Source organism: Ostrea edulis, chromosome 5 (genome assembly GCF_947568905.1).
Source record: "Ostrea edulis chromosome 5, xbOstEdul1.1, whole genome shotgun sequence".
NCBI lineage: Eukaryota > Metazoa > Mollusca > Bivalvia > Ostreida > Ostreidae > Ostrea > Ostrea edulis.
Genome location: NC_079168.1, coordinates 33353947 through 33372128, shown reverse-complemented (window position 1 = coordinate 33372128; position 18182 = coordinate 33353947). Strand labels below are relative to the sequence as shown.

General features: G+C 34.3%; 1 protein-coding gene across 1 annotated transcript in view; it reads right to left on the bottom strand.

Moving 5' to 3' along the window:
* Nucleotides 1–907: 907 nt before the first annotated feature.
* Nucleotides 908–18182, bottom strand: part of LOC125651630 (uncharacterized) — a 35413-nt gene continuing 18138 nt past the window's right edge. Inside the window, exons 9-22 of the mRNA XM_056165838.1 lie at nt 17313–17593; nt 16333–16440; nt 15765–15830; nt 13884–14217; nt 13470–13577; nt 10372–10471; nt 9500–9731; nt 9327–9389; nt 8857–9012; nt 8460–8729; nt 5242–5422; nt 2480–2642; nt 2180–2343; nt 908–1976 (exon numbers count right to left, since the gene is read on the bottom strand). Of these exons, the coding sequence (XP_056021813.1) occupies nt 1861–1976; nt 2180–2343; nt 2480–2642; nt 5242–5422; nt 8460–8729; nt 8857–9012; nt 9327–9389; nt 9500–9731; nt 10372–10471; nt 13470–13577; nt 13884–14217; nt 15765–15830; nt 16333–16440; nt 17313–17593 (2342 nt within the window). The 3' untranslated portion in view covers nt 908–1860. The remainder of the gene's footprint in view (nt 1977–2179; nt 2344–2479; nt 2643–5241; nt 5423–8459; nt 8730–8856; nt 9013–9326; nt 9390–9499; nt 9732–10371; nt 10472–13469; nt 13578–13883; nt 14218–15764; nt 15831–16332; nt 16441–17312; nt 17594–18182) is intronic.

Here is an 18182-nt window from a genome sequence, read left to right as displayed (position 1 = left end):
CGCATGTACCTTTAAAAACATATATCATAAATCAGGTTTATATCAACTAATTAGCTTTTTACATTCAGTGATTACCACAGGTGTTTTTCATTATCATTGATGTCACTAAAACTGAAAGTTAACCCAGAAAGAGTATTTTCTAATGTGCATGTCATTCTAATTCGTGAATATAATGAGTTACCAATGTGCATGCCATTCTAATTCGCGAATATTATAGGGTTATTGAACTTATATTGGTGAATATTGGCACGAGTTGGCTGTAAATATGCACGAGCTTGCGAGTGCATTTTGACAGCCAACGAGTGCCAATATTCACCTATATAAGTTCAATAACCCTATTATTATATAGCTAAATTATTTAGTTGTTAAATTATATCCCTTTTCACTCAAACTATTCCAAAACAGACGAGAATTCATCAATATTGGTATCTAAGGTGAAGGTGTGCAATAACAGCATGCATTTCTTAACTGTTCAATATTTTAAAACCCGTCATTAATGCATGAAGCAAACTGATTTTGTAAATGGGGACATCATAATTTATGTACAGTAAAACATTTTGCTTAAGTAAATATCAAATACCGGCTCTGTCAGATTCGGAGGACCGTCGTCTGCCATTTTGGCTTGTTTACGTCGTTACGGTAACGTCAATATTGAACGCTCATACTCGGAATGTTTCGGGCGCATACAATTTACACAGTGCAAAGTTAGCATTCAATAAATTCTCAGGATATTGAACGCTAACATTCTCTAGATTTTACGCAGATTTTATAATAGACTATATATTAGCTATATAATAAAATGCGTTACCAATGTGCATGTCATTCTAATTCGATAATATAATGAGTTACCAATGTGCATGCAATTCTAATTCGTGAATATAATAAGTTTTTTTTATACATGTAATTTCATCATTTATTAGAAAGTATACATATTATTAGTTGGGGTAAAATATCCTCGGATACTCCCGCATAATTCTCACCAATGGTGCCAGGGGCCCATTGGATTGAATGTATTTTATTATGATTATTATTTTATATAAGGCATATATATAATTTATATAAAAATACATAATATCACTATATGTATAATAACATATCTCAAATATTTGTAACAAGTATTTTTCAAAGTCATAGAAATATCATATACAACGTTGATGTAGATATACAATATAGCAACAGTAGAATAACATATTACTAATTACCAATGTGAATGTAATTCTAATTCGTGAATATAATGAGTTAACAATGTGAATGTAATTCTAATTCGTGAATCTAACAAGTTAACAATGTGCATGTAATTCTAATTCGTGAATATAATAAGTTAACAATGTGCATGTAATTCTAATTCGTGTATCTAATAAGTTAACAATGTGAATGTAATTCTAATTCGTGAATATAATAAGTTAACAATGTGAATGTAATTCTAATTCGTGAATCTAATAAGTTAACAATGTGAGCGTAATTCTAATTCGTGAATCTGTGCATGTAATTCTAATTCGTGAATCTAATAAGTTAACAATGTGAATGTAATTCTAATTCGTGAATATAATAAGTTAACAATGTGAATGTAATTCTAATTCGTGAATATAATAAGTTAACAATGTGCATGTAATTCTAATTCACGAATATAATCCGCTAAAAACGTAAAATATTTTTTTCTTCAAAAAAGCACTGCTGCTAGTACATATATAAAAATGTCTTTAATATGGAATTGATTAAATTATCTTGCCACTATTCCGTGCTGATGTTCACGTACAGAAAACTCTCCTAACGTTGGGCGACACATCGTGATGCAGTAATTTCATAAATCACTGTCAGATCACATCAGAATCAGAATCATCAGCGATTTACATCCGGGTATCAGAGTTTGTTGTAAATTGCAAACGCGACATTTCTTTGGAGGTTTCTTCGATATTTCTTTTCTTTTTTGTGATCTTTACTTTCTTTTTCCACTTTCTCTTTGTTACAACACACAGCTGTAGAGAAGGGATAGGATACATATTTAACATGGAAAACACCGAATAGGAAATAAAACAACGAGTAGGAAATCACTGCATGAATTTTATGATAAATATCAAATTTCCAGTTACATTTTGTTTCCGCTGTGTTTTAAATATATCGGAGCGAAAATTTTAGCTATAATTTTAAAATTATGATCCCCAGTTGAACTAAAAGTTACCTTTGCATCTGTTTTTACGACCACCCCCGGGACAACAAAAGCGCTTGGGTAGTAAGATAAGGTTGATGGGTGAGGGAATTCTCCAGACGTAGTCGTTGATGACTGTGTATCTGTGGAATCGCCATAACTTTTCCGAGTTCTCATGGACTCTCTCAAAAGTATAACTGTGGAATAAATTTACAGGGCAAATGTTTTACTTGTATTATACATCATGAAGTAAAAAAACTAATTAGACATTTTGATCGAAGACCAGCATAAAACTTATCATAAACAGCAAACAACTGTGTAGGTATACAATACCTGAACATAGCAATGACCAGATTAACCAGCAGGAGATTGGATAACAGCATGTAGAGAGCTAATACTACCCCCACTGTCCAGTCGTCTTCGGGACAACGTTCTTTAGAAGGATTAGAATTGGACCACTCCGATTTCACTGTAGTGCATTTCTCAGATGCATTGCCTTAACAGCAAAGATGAAAGCTGTTATTGCTAGAAAACATGTCTTTTTATATCTATTAGTTAACTAAATCTTTTTTGCAAGTATAATCGATCATGATAAGATTTACATTTTTTTTAAATTTTCATACATTATTAAAATCACGATACAATTAAACTGATTAGTTTTTTTTTTTTATAAAATCATTATAAAGTTGTAAAATTGGTCAAACATTGTATTTCAGTCATATTTGTTTTACAATGATGTACATGAACACACTAAGACCAAACCAAAGTAATTCAAAAGTTAAATTGTCAAAACGCCATCACAAACCGTCATTGGTTGTATCTTTTTACGCCCTTTTCAAGGGTGTTTCACTTATATTGTTACGTTACCCGGATTAGGTGTTCAAAGTGTCATACATTTATACTTGTGCATGGCGCTCTTTGTAGCGAGGTCTCTTTATAGCGAGTGTTCTTTATAGCGAGAGCTCTTTATAGTGAGTGTTCTTTATAGTGAGGGCTCTTTACAGTGAAGACTCTTAAAAGTGAAGGCTCTTAAAAGTGAGGTTTCTTTATAGTGAGGGTTCTTGATAGTGAGGTCTGTTTATAGTGAGGGCTCTCTATAATGAGGTTTCTTTATAGTGAGGGCTCTCTATAGTGAGGTTTCTTTATAGTAAGGGCTCTTTACAGTGAGGGATTTTTAAAATGAGGTCTCTTTATAGTGAGGGTTATTTACATTAAGGGATCTTTATAGTGAAGGTTCTTTATAGTTGAGGTTCAGAAGTGGAATTAATGCCAAATTTGTTTAAAATACAGTTGAAATAATGTGCCTTACAAACAAAGACAATGTTGTTACAAGCTTTGTCATATAATTATATTCATTAGTACTTAATGACTAAGATTGTAATAGTCTGGTGAGCTAAATTATGAATGTGCATTTACTTCCATGCATGTAAAGTTGCAAAATTAATTGTTAAAAAAATCACAAAATTAAAAGTGTGGTCAATTTTATTTGCTTCCATCCTTTCATTACAAATTACTGATATAAATTCAATCCATCATTAATGTGTAACCTCTCATATGAGCTAAGTTGTCCATGCGTGTTGAGATTGACGTTTATTAATTCAAAACATGAATTTAATTCAAATTCTCCTTTAAAATAGGTTTCAAATTAGATATATTTCTATGAGTACACTAAGTCCTTTGATGATTTTCCTTAGTGACTGCTAGCTTCTACAGGCTTATTGGCTGTTGGTTAGTGACTGTTAGCTTCTACAGGCTTATTGACTACTGGTTAGTGACTGCTAGCTTCTACAGACTTATTGACTGCTGGTTTGTAACTGCTAGCTTCTACAGACTTATTGACTACTGGTTAGTGACTGCTAGCTTCTACAGACTTATTGGTTGCTGGTTAGTGACTGCTAGCTTCTATAGGCTTATTGACTACTGGTTTGTGACTGCTAGCTTCTACAGACTTATTGGCTGTTAGTTAGTGACTGCTAGCTTCTACAGACTTATTGGCTGATGGTTAGTGACTGCTAACTTCTACAGACTTATTGACTGCTGGTTAGTGACTGCTAGCTTCTACAGACTTATTGGTTGCTGGTTAGTGACTGCTAGCTTCTACAGACTTATTGACTGCTGGTTAGTAACTGCTAACTTCTACAGACTTATTGACTGTTGGTTAGTGACTGCTAGCTTCTACAGGCTTATTGACTACTGGTTAGTGACTGCTAACTTCTACAGACTTATTGGCTGCTGGTTATTGACTGCTAACTTCTACAGACTTATTGACTGCTGGTTAGTGACTGCTAGCTTCTACAGGCTTATTGACTACTGGTTAGTGACTGCTAACTTCTACAGACTTATTGACTGCTGGTTAGTGACTGCTAGCTTCTACAGACTTATTGACTACTGGTTAGTGACTGCTAACTTCTACAGACTTATTGGCTGCTGGTTAGTGACTGCTAGCTTCTACAGACTTATCGACTGCTGGTTAGTGACTGCTAGCTTCTACAGACTTATTGACTACTGGTTAGTAACTGCTAGCTTCTACAGACTTATTGGCTGCTGGTTAGTGACTGCTAGCTTCTACAGACTTATTGACTGCTGGTTAGTGACTGCTAGCTTTTACAGACTTATTGACTGTTGGTTAGTGACTGCTAGCTTCTATAGGCTTATTGACTACTGGTTAGTGACTGCTAGCTTTTACAGACTTATTGACTGTTGGTTAGTGGCTGCTAGCTTTTACAGACTTATTGACTGTTGTTTAGTGACTGCTAGCTTCTACAGGCTTATTGACTACTGGTTAGTAACTGCTAGCTTCTACCACTTGTTGACTGTTGGTTAGTAACTGCTAGCTTCTACAGGCTTATTAACTGCTGATTTGTGGCTGCTAGCTTCAGCCTGGTTAGTTCTACACTCGTTTTAAAAAAATTTAAATATTCGATTGAGTTCAAAGCAAAACAGAAAAGCAATTATAACGTCTGCATTTGTTTCACGGCAGGTCATTTTCGCAATGCTTCTAAATTATCATAGCTCTTCAAATATGGTAAACAGCTATCTTACTGAAATGTATATTGAGATAATCAGCATTACACTACACAGACTAAACAATATACCTTCTAGGATCTCAAGATTTATCTCCGCGTAGAGCTGCCAATAAGTGTAGTACATTACTTTCTTCAATGTTTTTCCTGACCAGATTTCCTGGTCATCTGGCCAAAGGTTGGCATGGTAGTATATTCCTACACCTATCATGATAAACACGGCAAGGAAAAGGAAGTTGAGGAGGTCCTTCAACTGTTAAAAAGACAGAATTAAAGAGATATGTGCACATTTAGATAGAAGGATTTCCACCAAAAACTTATATCTAGAATGTAAACCGGAAACGTAAACATGTAAACTTTACAAATGAACTTATTTTGGTTATACCTGAAAGGTGAAAATAAAGAACAGTGATCAATCTCATAATTCCCACAAGGAATACAAAATAAAGAGTTGGGCAAACATGGACCCCTGGACATACCAGATGCATGCACTTGCATCGATAATTCAGCGCTTTTAGTGCATTTGTTAGTTTGTGAAGTCAGTGATTGTCAGTGTTTCAATACATCACATCGATTTGCTATTTTGGGGATACCTGCTCTTTTGTGATGTCGTTCCGTCCAGTATTATACTGAACGCTTGGGTGGGTACAGACTGTATACGTATGTTACATACTGGTTATGTAGATGACGATAACAGTTATGAAAGTGTGTAATGTCTTTCTATCAGCCGGTGGTATACATCAAACTCATCACACCAAGAAGATGTGTGTGTTGTGACCTCCGTACCCCTCTCGATCCAACAGTTTAATGTACATGCTTTGGTTGCACATGTAATTTCTGAATATCTAATTGTGTTTTGGTCGTCCAAAATATTGATTAAAGTTTGATGATATACTGAAAATATCTTGATCCTGATCTTAATAAGTATAGAGGACCAATATTTACAGATTTTGTTACATCATGACCCAACTTTGCTTGCGAAAAAAATCGGCACACAGTGGATACATGGATAAAATCAGTGACTTAAATTGTTTTTGCAGTCACATTATATTTTATTAATTAAGGTAAAATCCCTTATCTGGCACTTAATTACAATCAGAGAGTAAATCCTTATATTGACGCTATGAATTGTGGACCACAACTTGTATTCAGGGGGAAATAACCCGCGCTGCATTGTGAAAAATGTATCCCATTTAAAGGTCTTTTTATTCAAACATAAGAATTTTTACTACGTGACTTTACGGAAACTGCCAAGATTTTCACGTGCAACATCATGGACAAGAAATAATATTTAGTCGAGACGAAGTATATCAATTGATCGGACAAATGTATTTTTGTATCGATCGATCAGACTGGCGTAAACTGTGTATAGCTTGCTGTGGACTTTGGTGTTGCGAATTAAGTTAAAATCTTATATAAGACTAGTTGCATTTTTGAGCTACTAATAAATAGTTACATGAAAGGTGAAGATAACGAACAGTGATCAATCTCGTAAATCCCATAAGTAATACAATATAGATAGTTGGGAAAACATGGATTTCTTGACACACCAGAGATGGGATCAGGTGCCTAGGAGGAGTAAGCATCCCCTGTCGACCGGTCACATCATATGATTAACGATTCTTATCACTCGTTCATCTCCGGATTTGATCAAAATTTCTTCGCGTTGTAATTTTCTCGCGCTTTTAAACAAGGGAATTCTTAGAACACCTTTTCTGAAAATATTCAGTTCGATAATTGGGCGAGATCTGGTATCTTATATATTAATAATTGTTTTGATGATGGAATTTTCAAACCGCTAGAACATTATTCAAATATCAATGACAAATCTAACTGGTTCTGTGAATACAAAATCATTATGACAATCACGAGAAAAATTCGAGGACTATACGATTTTTCAAATTCAAGCTGTAAATAAACAAAATATCACTAATCTTAACTTCCTTCTTGGATTTACCCATATACAGGTAATTTTGTTTTATAAAAATTTATTTATTGAATATCATATTATGTAATAATGCATATTTCAGCAAATGGAAAAAAAGATGTAAAGAATGAATGTACATTTGAAAGCAAGCTGAGACTACAAAACATTTAATTTACGAGTGTGATAATATTTTAAATATATGGAACACTGTTAGCAGTTATCTATCCTTCAAAGTTCAATGGAAACACATTGTTGATTGATTTTTTCTAGAACAAAATGATAAAACCAAATCCTTAAATTTACTTATTACTTATGTAGCCTATAGAATATACAACCAGAAAATGTTATGTAGATTAGATTCTTTAAGCGAAACGACTTTTAATATGTATAATCATGTTAAAAAATTAATGTTTCTATACATCAGTATTGAAGTATATAAATGCAAAAGAGCATAGATGTTTTGAACATCTTTGTAAATTAATGTAACTTGACTACTGTGAAGAGACCAGTATATACTATCCTTAAATATTTATCATTATAACTATACGATCAACTTACGACTACATTGTTTATACATTATTCCTTAAAGGACACATCTCATGTTTTCAAAGTATACATTACATGCATTTCGACTTCTTTATGCTTATAGTAATTAATTCTAATAGTTCGTTCGCCGAAATTTTGCGATAATTAACCACAATACAGACTTAAATCTAAGCCCCGATTTCAAAAAGTCTAGTTAATTAGGTAGGTAGGTAGTCACGTGGTACAGTGACGTCACATGCGCCCTTCGGATTGCGAAAGTACAGCGAGATACTATTAAAAACTCAACTTTTAGGGGCCTAATTTATTTACCATGGGCAACATTTAAATCGATGTTGACAAATTGTAATTTCTATGTTATTCTACTGTTGCTATATCTACATCAACGTTGTATAGCGTATTTCTATGACTTTGAAAAATACTTGTAACAAATATTTGAGATATGTTATCATACATATAGTGATATTATATATTTTTATATAAATTACATATATGCCTTATATAGAATAATAATCATAATAAATGATGAAATTATATATATATATATATATACAAAGCACTAAAATGACCAACGACACGAACAACCAGATTGTCAAATTTTCAGGACGACCCGTCCCTTCTTCAGGACATACGAAAAGAATTACATAATATATATATATATAATATTTAGTTCGTACACTTCCCCAAATTTTTCCGGCCCATAGATTTGGTGCTTGCACCAATGTTAAGTTTGTGTTCAATTTATTCCAGTTTATTCATGTTTGCCAGCTGAATAACGTATCATATATCCTTAATTCTATCCATGCTATTTCGTACAAACCATTTCCTTGATCATGATCAACGTTGGGCCCAATCTTCTGTGAACCAGGAAAACTTCCAAAAACCTTAGATACATGACAAGCAGGGATAACGAGAACATCCTTCTAGCGTCGGTATGGTTGGGGGAGGAAGAGCCGAGATGCCGTACAAACAGCGCCATTATCAATAGCAGATAAGACAAAAGATCTACCACATTCCAAAAGTCGTACAGATATCTCTTCAATCGGGTGTAGTATCCACGGTGCGATTTGCCTACTGACTCCAAACAACCCTACATAAAGAATAAAGAATTGCAATCACGATAATGGTTGTTTTTAGAGTAATTAATGACTTTATTGATATGAGATGAGGCTCATATTTAAGCTCAATATTCTGAGGAAAACTAATAAACCCCTCACAAAGCAGCTGATTAGTTCTTCTACCAAGTCGCCAAACCCCCAGAAGTAGACAAAATATTCAAATACTCGAGCTATTGTGTTTTTCTGGTAGTACTCATCACCAATACTTGTCAGTACGAAGAAGCTGTAAAATATTAACATCACCAGGAAGGTAATCTACAATGTAGGGGAAATAAATGTACTAATAGTGCGTGTCTTACTTGTAGTGGAAATTAATGAGCGGATATATCTTTTAGATATTACATAGATGAAGGTAATGTATATTCAAAAAAGAATATCAAAAAAGTTAATGCTTTTAAACATTCATAATGCATTCAAATTTATTATATCAATGTGTAAAAGTAACATTTACAAATCTTGTTCAATTATATTCCAATAATGAGGTTGTAAGTAGATCAATTATTCCAATAATGAGATTGTAAGTAGATCATTATTACAATAATGAGATTGTAAGTAGATAAGTTTCCTACATAATTGTACATGTACTTCGTCACAGGTGCTGTAAAAAACTTCCTTGGTTTCCGAAACATCGACTAAAATAAAAGAGTTTGGCTAATTGTGAGTAACATGGAAAGTGCATTTTCTAGAAAATCCACATAATTATTGCATATAAAGATAAATGGACCAATTTCGAAAGTCTCACTTTCATGAAGGGCTTGAGGTCCGGAGCTAGGTTGTTATACCACTCTAGGTTCATGTGTTTCTGGGAACATGCATGTGCCACCACGTCATACAAGAAGTTCTCATGAGCGAAAGTCAGCGGGCTGGATTTGATTCCCCAAACATTGGACACGTCGTCCATTAGGTCTATGGCGCTTTGGGTATCCTCCTCGTACAAACGGTCCATTATGGCCAAACACCGTTCCTCGAACAACCTATGGAGCATATCAGACGAGGACAATGTAATTTGGGGAACTTCTCTCAGATTATACGTTAAAAATGAACCACTTAATGGCGAATCTCAGAGTATGTATTTGCAGGTAGTTACCAAAATGTCTCACTCTATAATAGAGTGTTCAATCTGATAAAACAAACCAAAACAATTACACACCCTTTCAAAACCAAGCACACAAAGCAAAATTGAATTTCAGTTATATAAGAAATCAAATTCTCTATATGTACATTCTAAAATGATAACATTTACATAAACAACTATTCTATTCAAATGTAAGTAGGCCAGTAGAGAAAAATTGGCACATAAAAATATTAAAGTTCCTTCAAAAGGATTTAACTTCTATACTGATTACCATGTCATAACAATACTGTATAATTGTTTGTTTCACAAACGTCATTGGAAAATGATATAAAGTTAGATTTTTGACCACATGATGTTTCTTATCGCCGACGTTTATACGGTTATGGTTCCCGCTTATGGGGTAGGGATTGGTAACTGAACAAAATGCCAGAGAAACCATCTTTTCGCATTGTTTGGAACACTAAGTAGTGTACATTCTTTCTGAGGTTGATCATATAAAACGTAACACACAATTGTATTTATAGACATGAAGCACTTACTTGGCATGCTCATTAAATTCCGCACCCAAATTTTGCTCTTTTACACAATAAGCCTTTTTTGAGAGTTTCTTGAGAATTGCTGAGCAAATAAGACCTGTCACTGAAAACAAGTATAAAGTAAAGTATTTTAAATTTAATACATGCAGATAGTAATGTATTTCTTGCCGTAGTATATATATATATATATATATATATATATATATATATATATATAAATGTAAAACTTATACGGTACCAATTTTGATGCACCAGATGCGCATTTCTATATATATATATAAAAGCACTGAAAAGGCCACGACACTGTTGGTTATCTAAAACTCAAATTTTCGACGCAACCCGCGTCTTTATCAAGAGACATATATTACATAAACAAATAACACGAAAAAACGACAAGTATCGTGTTATTTGTTTACGTAATATATGTCTCTTGATAAAGACGCAGGTTGCTTCGAAAATTTGAGTTTTAAATAACCAACAGTGTCGTGGCCTTTTCAGTGCTTTTATAAATTTCTTTACTGGCCTTGTATCTTCTCAGATCCGACACTTTAAGAAAGTAGAATGTTGTTGGGTTTTTGTGCTTATATATATATATATATATATATATATATATATATATATGTAAGACTCCAAAGTGCGATGGGACTCCAAAGTGCGATGGTCACGCCAAACCCCGAAGGTCTGTGCCAAACCCCGATGGTGTGACACGATGGTCCACACTCATGCACAAAAGTGCGATGGTATGACACGCCAAAGTGCGATGGTGTGACACGCCGAAATCCATTGGTTTGTGAATGACACAGTGTTGTGGTACAGACGGTACCAACGTGTGTTGTTTCACTAAAATATCAGTGCAAAATCCATGCATAAAAAATAAGAAGTTCAACTTATTTCATCACCATCTAGTTGTCGTGTTATTAAACACAGAATTTTCCATATAGTATAGAGTGTTTTGCATTATAGCATATCCCCAGGATTTCATTACGTGTACGTCACAAGTAATAAATGATCATGAATTAAAGAATGTTTGGGCGAAGTAGATAGTTCGACAACAAATGTACTTTGCCGTTCTCACTATCCTCAACATCCTCAACCTTGTATACCTTGCCGTTGCTGTCGTCCGTGTTGCATTTCGTCGGTTTTATTTTGAAAGACGTTAAGCACGACGTCACAATGACGTGACGTCACAAACGTCACTGAACTCCGCACCATCGGACTTTGGCGTGGCCATCGCACTTTGGCTTGACCATCTCACTTTAGAGTCTTACACACACACACACACACACACACACACACACACACACACACACACACATATATATATATATATATATATATATATATGCAAGGTGAAGATAACGAACAGTGATCAATCTCATAACTCCTATATTCAATACAAAATATATATAAAGCACTAAAACTAAATTCCAACAACACTCAACATCCAAAGCGTCGGATCTAATAGTAGATACGAGGTCAAATAAATAAGGATATTCAAAGCACTAAAAATGACCAACGACATGAACAGTTCGCTATATATATATATATATATATATATATATATATATATATATAAAGCACTAAATAATCACAACTAGGTACTGAAAATTTTCGCCCCAGCCCGGGGTCGAACCAGCGACGTACGGCACCCACCGTATATATTCAATAAATTCTTTTTCCTTGGTATCGGGGTAGAATAAAGTCAACTTTAGTTTTGGGTTTTCTTGAGGAGAAACTTTTTACAGAATGCAAATCAGTTTTTGGAGAAGAATTTGGCCTGTATATTGAGAATAACTGGAAACGCTATTTGGATGATTGCTTTATTTTTTGGACCAAATCTTTACAAGATCTACAACACTTCCACAACATGCTGAATCACCTACACGATAACATACGATTTACAATGGAAATTAACGAAAATGAATTACCTTTTTTAGACATCCTGATTTTAAAGGAGGGGGTGAAAATCATAACAGATCTCTACTACAAGAATACAGATTCCCATCAATATTTGATGTTTAACTCATGTCATCCATCTCACACCAAACGAAACATCCCTTTTAACATGGCCCGGAGAATTTGCACAATAGTAATAGATGAGGATCGCAGAAATACAAAAATTATCTGAACTTAAAATATTTATATGCAGACAGAAATATCCACCAAAATTAATCGAAACAGCTATACAAAAGGCTAAAGAAACTTCCATCACAGAATTGCGAACTACTAAACAACATGAAGAAACAACAACAAAATTCCTTTCGTTCTTACACACAAGCCGAGAAATCACAACATATTCAAAACAGCCAAGCAGTTATTCCCTATTCTTCAACAATCAGAAACATTAAATGACCTCATTCAGCCCACGTATATACTCCACAGCAGACGTTAACCACCAAATTTGAAAAAAATTCTCACTAAAGCCAAATTTACATCAAATCCCGAAAAACCAGCAGTCTTCAAATGCGAGGATCCACGATGCGGTACTTGCCAATTTAAACAAACCGGCAACTCCATAACTTTCAAAAACGAAATGAACTTCAATGTAAATTCAACTATGACGTGTAAATCTAAAAATCTACTTTATTGTATGACGTGCCCTACATGTGGAGAAAACTATATAGGTCAAACAGGAACCAAATTGGCTGACCGTGTTCGTGTACATAAACAACAGATCAGAGATCCTACAATAAGAAACACACCGTGTAGCGGACATTTTGATTCGTGCGGGGAAGGCAGTTTTTATATTTTTCCATTTTACAAAGTAAAAGAGGAAAATATGTATATATATATATATATATATATATGTGTGTGTGTGTGTGTGTGTGTGTGTGTGTGTGTGTGTGTGTGTGTGTGTGTGTGTGTTACACAGAGAAATTCACCATATATGGATACCTACATTCTCATACACTGCCAGGAGTGTAGGTTCCACAAGATGTCGTGATTTCAACCCTCCAAATATAGTGAATTTCTCTGTCCTTTACATTAGACATAACTTCACTTTGAGCAGTTACGTTTAATTAAGAGTTCAATGCAATTTCTGTGTCTAATCAAGTGCAATCAAACGATCGTGCATAATTCAAACATTCGTGAAAACTTACGTAGATGGTCGTCTGTTCGAAGCCAACAAATCTCCGCTAGCTCTTTCCGATTTGCAAAAATTGCCCATAGAAGGATATCTGATATATCTTTATCCTTTTCGTGCATCACTATGATTCAGGATAATAAAGAAATTCAAATGGTTGCTTATACAATCATTCTATTTTCATATTCTTACATTAACGCTAGGTACCAGTATTTGACCATTAGTTGAAAGATCTTTATATGTACTTACATAAGTTTAAAAACATACACATTGATCTAATCCACAATATATATATATTCAATAAAATTCATGCTGAGTTCATATTCTAAATACGATTCACAATGTCAACAAGCCATGAACATATATATGATCTTTAATGAAAAGATATGACATCATATTAAGATGACAGTGAGGTCCCGTTATCACTAACCTCTATATCCCAGAGTTTTCCTACATAGTCCCCTGGCTGCTCTAGCCACCCTGTCCTCGTTGTCTTCAGTTAATTGGTTTAGACTACTCTCCGTGTCATTTCGGCTTGTAGCCATGGAATTGATCAGTTTTTGCAATCTTCTTCTCCTCTGCTTTTTCGTTAATTTTTCCAAGTCTATCTCTTGATTGTTCACGTAAATTTTGGTTTCATGGATTTCTCCATTCATGATTCTGGTGTATAGTCGTATTTCTTCATTTTTCTCTTGTATCTCTCTTTTGAAGAATCTGTATTTATCATGATCGCAGACTATTTTCGCTTTTTCCTCTTCAATTTGCTAAAGACATTCAATTTAAGCAGTTAAGTACCAGAGAACCTGTTCATAAAGGTGTATGGGACATTCTTAGAATACATCTTATGAATGTGACAATTTATGAAAGTTATCACAAATTCAATTCAAAATTTTGTCTCAAATCTGAGACCACGTCTTGGGTGCCTGAAGACCATCTAAAGATAAAGCGTGATATGGTGTTGACTACGAATTTTAAAATATTCTTGCAGAGTTGTGAGGTAGACCTCGATTCTTCTCTTCTAGACAATAGGCACATTGTACCAAAAAAAATCCATGATTTTTATGAAAATTTACTTTTATGAGCCTTTTGATTAAAAAACCATATTTGATGCATTCTGAGTCGAACTTAACATTACAATCATTTTAAACTTCAGTTAATATAGAATATTACTTCAGACATCTTAAAATCCATCAGCATAAACTTCACCATCCGTTGATTTGAGGCGGTGAATTCGAAAGAGTAAAAATATGAGAAATATTTACAAAATGTGCCAGCTCTACGTTATAACAACAATGTGTCGGATCCACTTCGTGAATACAAGGCCAAATACAAAAAAGTATACAAAACACTAAAATAACCAACGACACGAACAACCAAATTGTCAAATATTTGGGAAGACCTGTTCGTTATTCATGAAGGGAAGGGAAGAAGGGACAGGTCTACGCGAAAGGCGAAGATAACGAACAGTAATCAATCTTATAACTCCTATAAGCAACACACACACACACACACACACACACACACACACACACACACACACACACACACACACACAGATATATATATATATATATTAGTGGCTTTCCCACGTACCCAACATTTCTGCTGTAAAACAAATGTTGGAAAGCGCTGGGAATTATATCCAGGTAGAAAAAAGAAGAGAAATTAATTACAAATAGATTATTGTCTGTTCTAATCTCCAAAAATCAGAGGCATTATAATTCGTTATTTACATTGTATTGTATCAAATCAGAGTCATTATAATTAATTACATTATACTGTATCACATCAGAGGCACTATAATTCATTATTTACATTGTATTGTATTAAATCAGAGGCATTATAATTAATTACATTATATTGCATCACATCAGAGGCATTATAATTCATTATTTACATTGTATTGATATTTTCCCAATTTTGGATTCTCTAGTATCCAATATAACGAAAGAAAGTTATGATTATGCAGTCGGTTTACAAATATTCTATTTCTCAGAATAATGGAATAAAATGATAGAAAACTTCAACTAGAAATTCATATAACAAATCGTATATTTTTCAAATCAATTCAACATATATAACTGGAAAATAATTCAGGATATCATCAAATAAACAATTGAATAACACCAACGAATAGTCCAGAATTGTGCCCATTACATTCACTTTACAATAAAGGTCGAACATGAAACCATGTGAACGACAACTGTACGAATGTGATAAAAGTTTTCACCACGCGGAGGACAGCAAAATAAGACGGAGAGGTAAATACAGGTATCAATCAAATATTACAAACCTTGACAAGTATACATACCCTTAGTATCCATTGTGTGTGTAGACAGTCATCTTTCTCGAAATTGCACCCATTACACGAAACTGTCTACAAATATAGAAAACACTGAACCAGGAAACACCAAGCCACATCTCCCATCATACATGTATCATCGACAGATCTCCCATCATACATGTATCATCGACAGATCTCCCATCATACATGTATCATCGACAGATCTCACATCATACATGTATCATCGACAGATCTCCCATCATACATGTATCATCGACAGATCTCACATCATACATGTATCATCGACAGATCTCACATCATACATGTATCATCGACAGATCTCCCATCATACATGTATCATCGACAGATCTCAGATCATACATGTATCATCGACAGATCTATGTATAATATTGTTTCATTAATTTCTCCATTATAGATTATTGAAAACAGGTCAAATATATTCATAGCAGTATATCAGGACTTCAATTGTTCATAAACTATTTAAAGCTAATTTGCTTATTTTAAACTTTAAGATCTTATTGGTATATGTTTAAAGAGTTCTAAGAGTTCTTATTGGCAGAGTATAATGTAGTACCTGTTCATAAAGTTCCAACAGGTTGCGGAATTCAAACATCACTCCATGATCCAGTAAAACTCTGACGTAATCACATCTGTTGGATTTCAAAGCTTCGAAAAGAAGCACCTGTCAAAAACAAGAGTCCTACAGGCCACATGGTACTACGTAATTTCTGTATAAACCTTTAAAAAACACAAACGCTCCTGATAGTGCCAATCCTGATAAAAGACGTTAAATAACACAGGTTATATGAACAGTATGTGACTGTTTTGAACCTGCCTAAGAGTCAGAACCTCGGGGTTGTGAAATTTACAGTTTTGGCACATCCTTTTATGTTTTCCCGAAACAAGCATTTTTGTTTTTATATAAAATCGGCAAAATCAAATGATAAAGACATTTAATCACGATAACCGGTTTGGTCCAACTCTGGCACCAAACTCCCTACCGCTAGAATCATAAAATTTACATTTTAAAAACATTGAGTATTACTAAAGTTTACATATAAACACTATATGTCAAGTTTGACATCGCCCTGGGGTCATAACCTATATCTCAGGGATCATGAAATTTACACTTTTGGTAGAGGCTTCTCTACTCTACATGACTGTGCATATACTTTTTCTTACAGATGTGCGGTTCTAGAGTATTATTTTTTTAATTGGTAAATTTTGTCTCACCCCTAAAATCCCGGGAGTGCAGGATTCCTGATATTAACAATTTATGCCCCTTAATTAAAAATGCTTCATACAACATTTGACAATTGGGAAGGGTAGTTATCACGAAGATGTTGAAAATACTCTATTGTTTATGTTCGACGCACGAAGACGGATGCAGACTAGTAGCAATCTGCTACCTGACTCAGGTGACCTAAAACATATAATTGTAAGAAACAGGTAGTAAGTGCAATTTTCAAGAGTCTAAAGATACATATCTATGACAAAATAATGTATAACAATTCAATTTTGAATTCTTTAAAATCTCTATTCTAAAGGATTTACGTGGCCACATTGATCCAAGATCCTTATTTCTTGCAGCAACTGATATCCAAAATAGAAGTACAATGGCAAGGAAGTAGGAGAGGCGTATTTTGGATTCAGAACGTACGGCCTGGACTCCTTATAGCACTTCAGAACGCGATCCACTTCCGTTGGCTCCGGACTAACGGAATTCCTCCGAAGAATTTTAACCTTAACCACAGATGGTGTTGCCACATAGTTTTCCTGGCTTGAATCCTCTGAATCGTCTCGGCTGTTCTCTAGGTGTTCCGTTATCGAAGCAACTATATTCAAATGATTTCCAAAGTTATCATAACTATATTCACACACACACGCGCGCGCGCGATATCGATGGAAAATAAATACGTGTAAGTTTAATATGCATGCATGTGAAAGGTGAAAATAACGATCAGTGATCAATCTCATAACTCCTAAAAAGAAATACAAAACAGAAAGTTGGGTAAACACGGACCCCTGCATATACCAGAGGTGGGGGTCAGGTGTCATGTCTGTATCATTGATGAAGTGAATACAAAGATAAGTTGTCGGCTGTCTTTTATATCGCATAGTGTACAGCCATGCACATATAACATTCATTTTGAAAACTTCAAAACATATTATCACCAGCATATGGTGCTTATGCCTCTCAGCTGATTCCATATGCAAGAGATTGTTCTGCGTATGGTTACCTTTTAAATCGAGGCAGACTACTGACAAAACAGAAGTTTCAGCAGATTTTTTAAAGTCAACATTTTGCAAATTCTATGTTCGTTATAACGATTTAATTCTGAGCAGATTCGATACGCATGAGCATGTTCTGTGTAGATCCGTTTTCAGTGGGCTACTGACAAATAAGTAGGTATTGATAGTCTC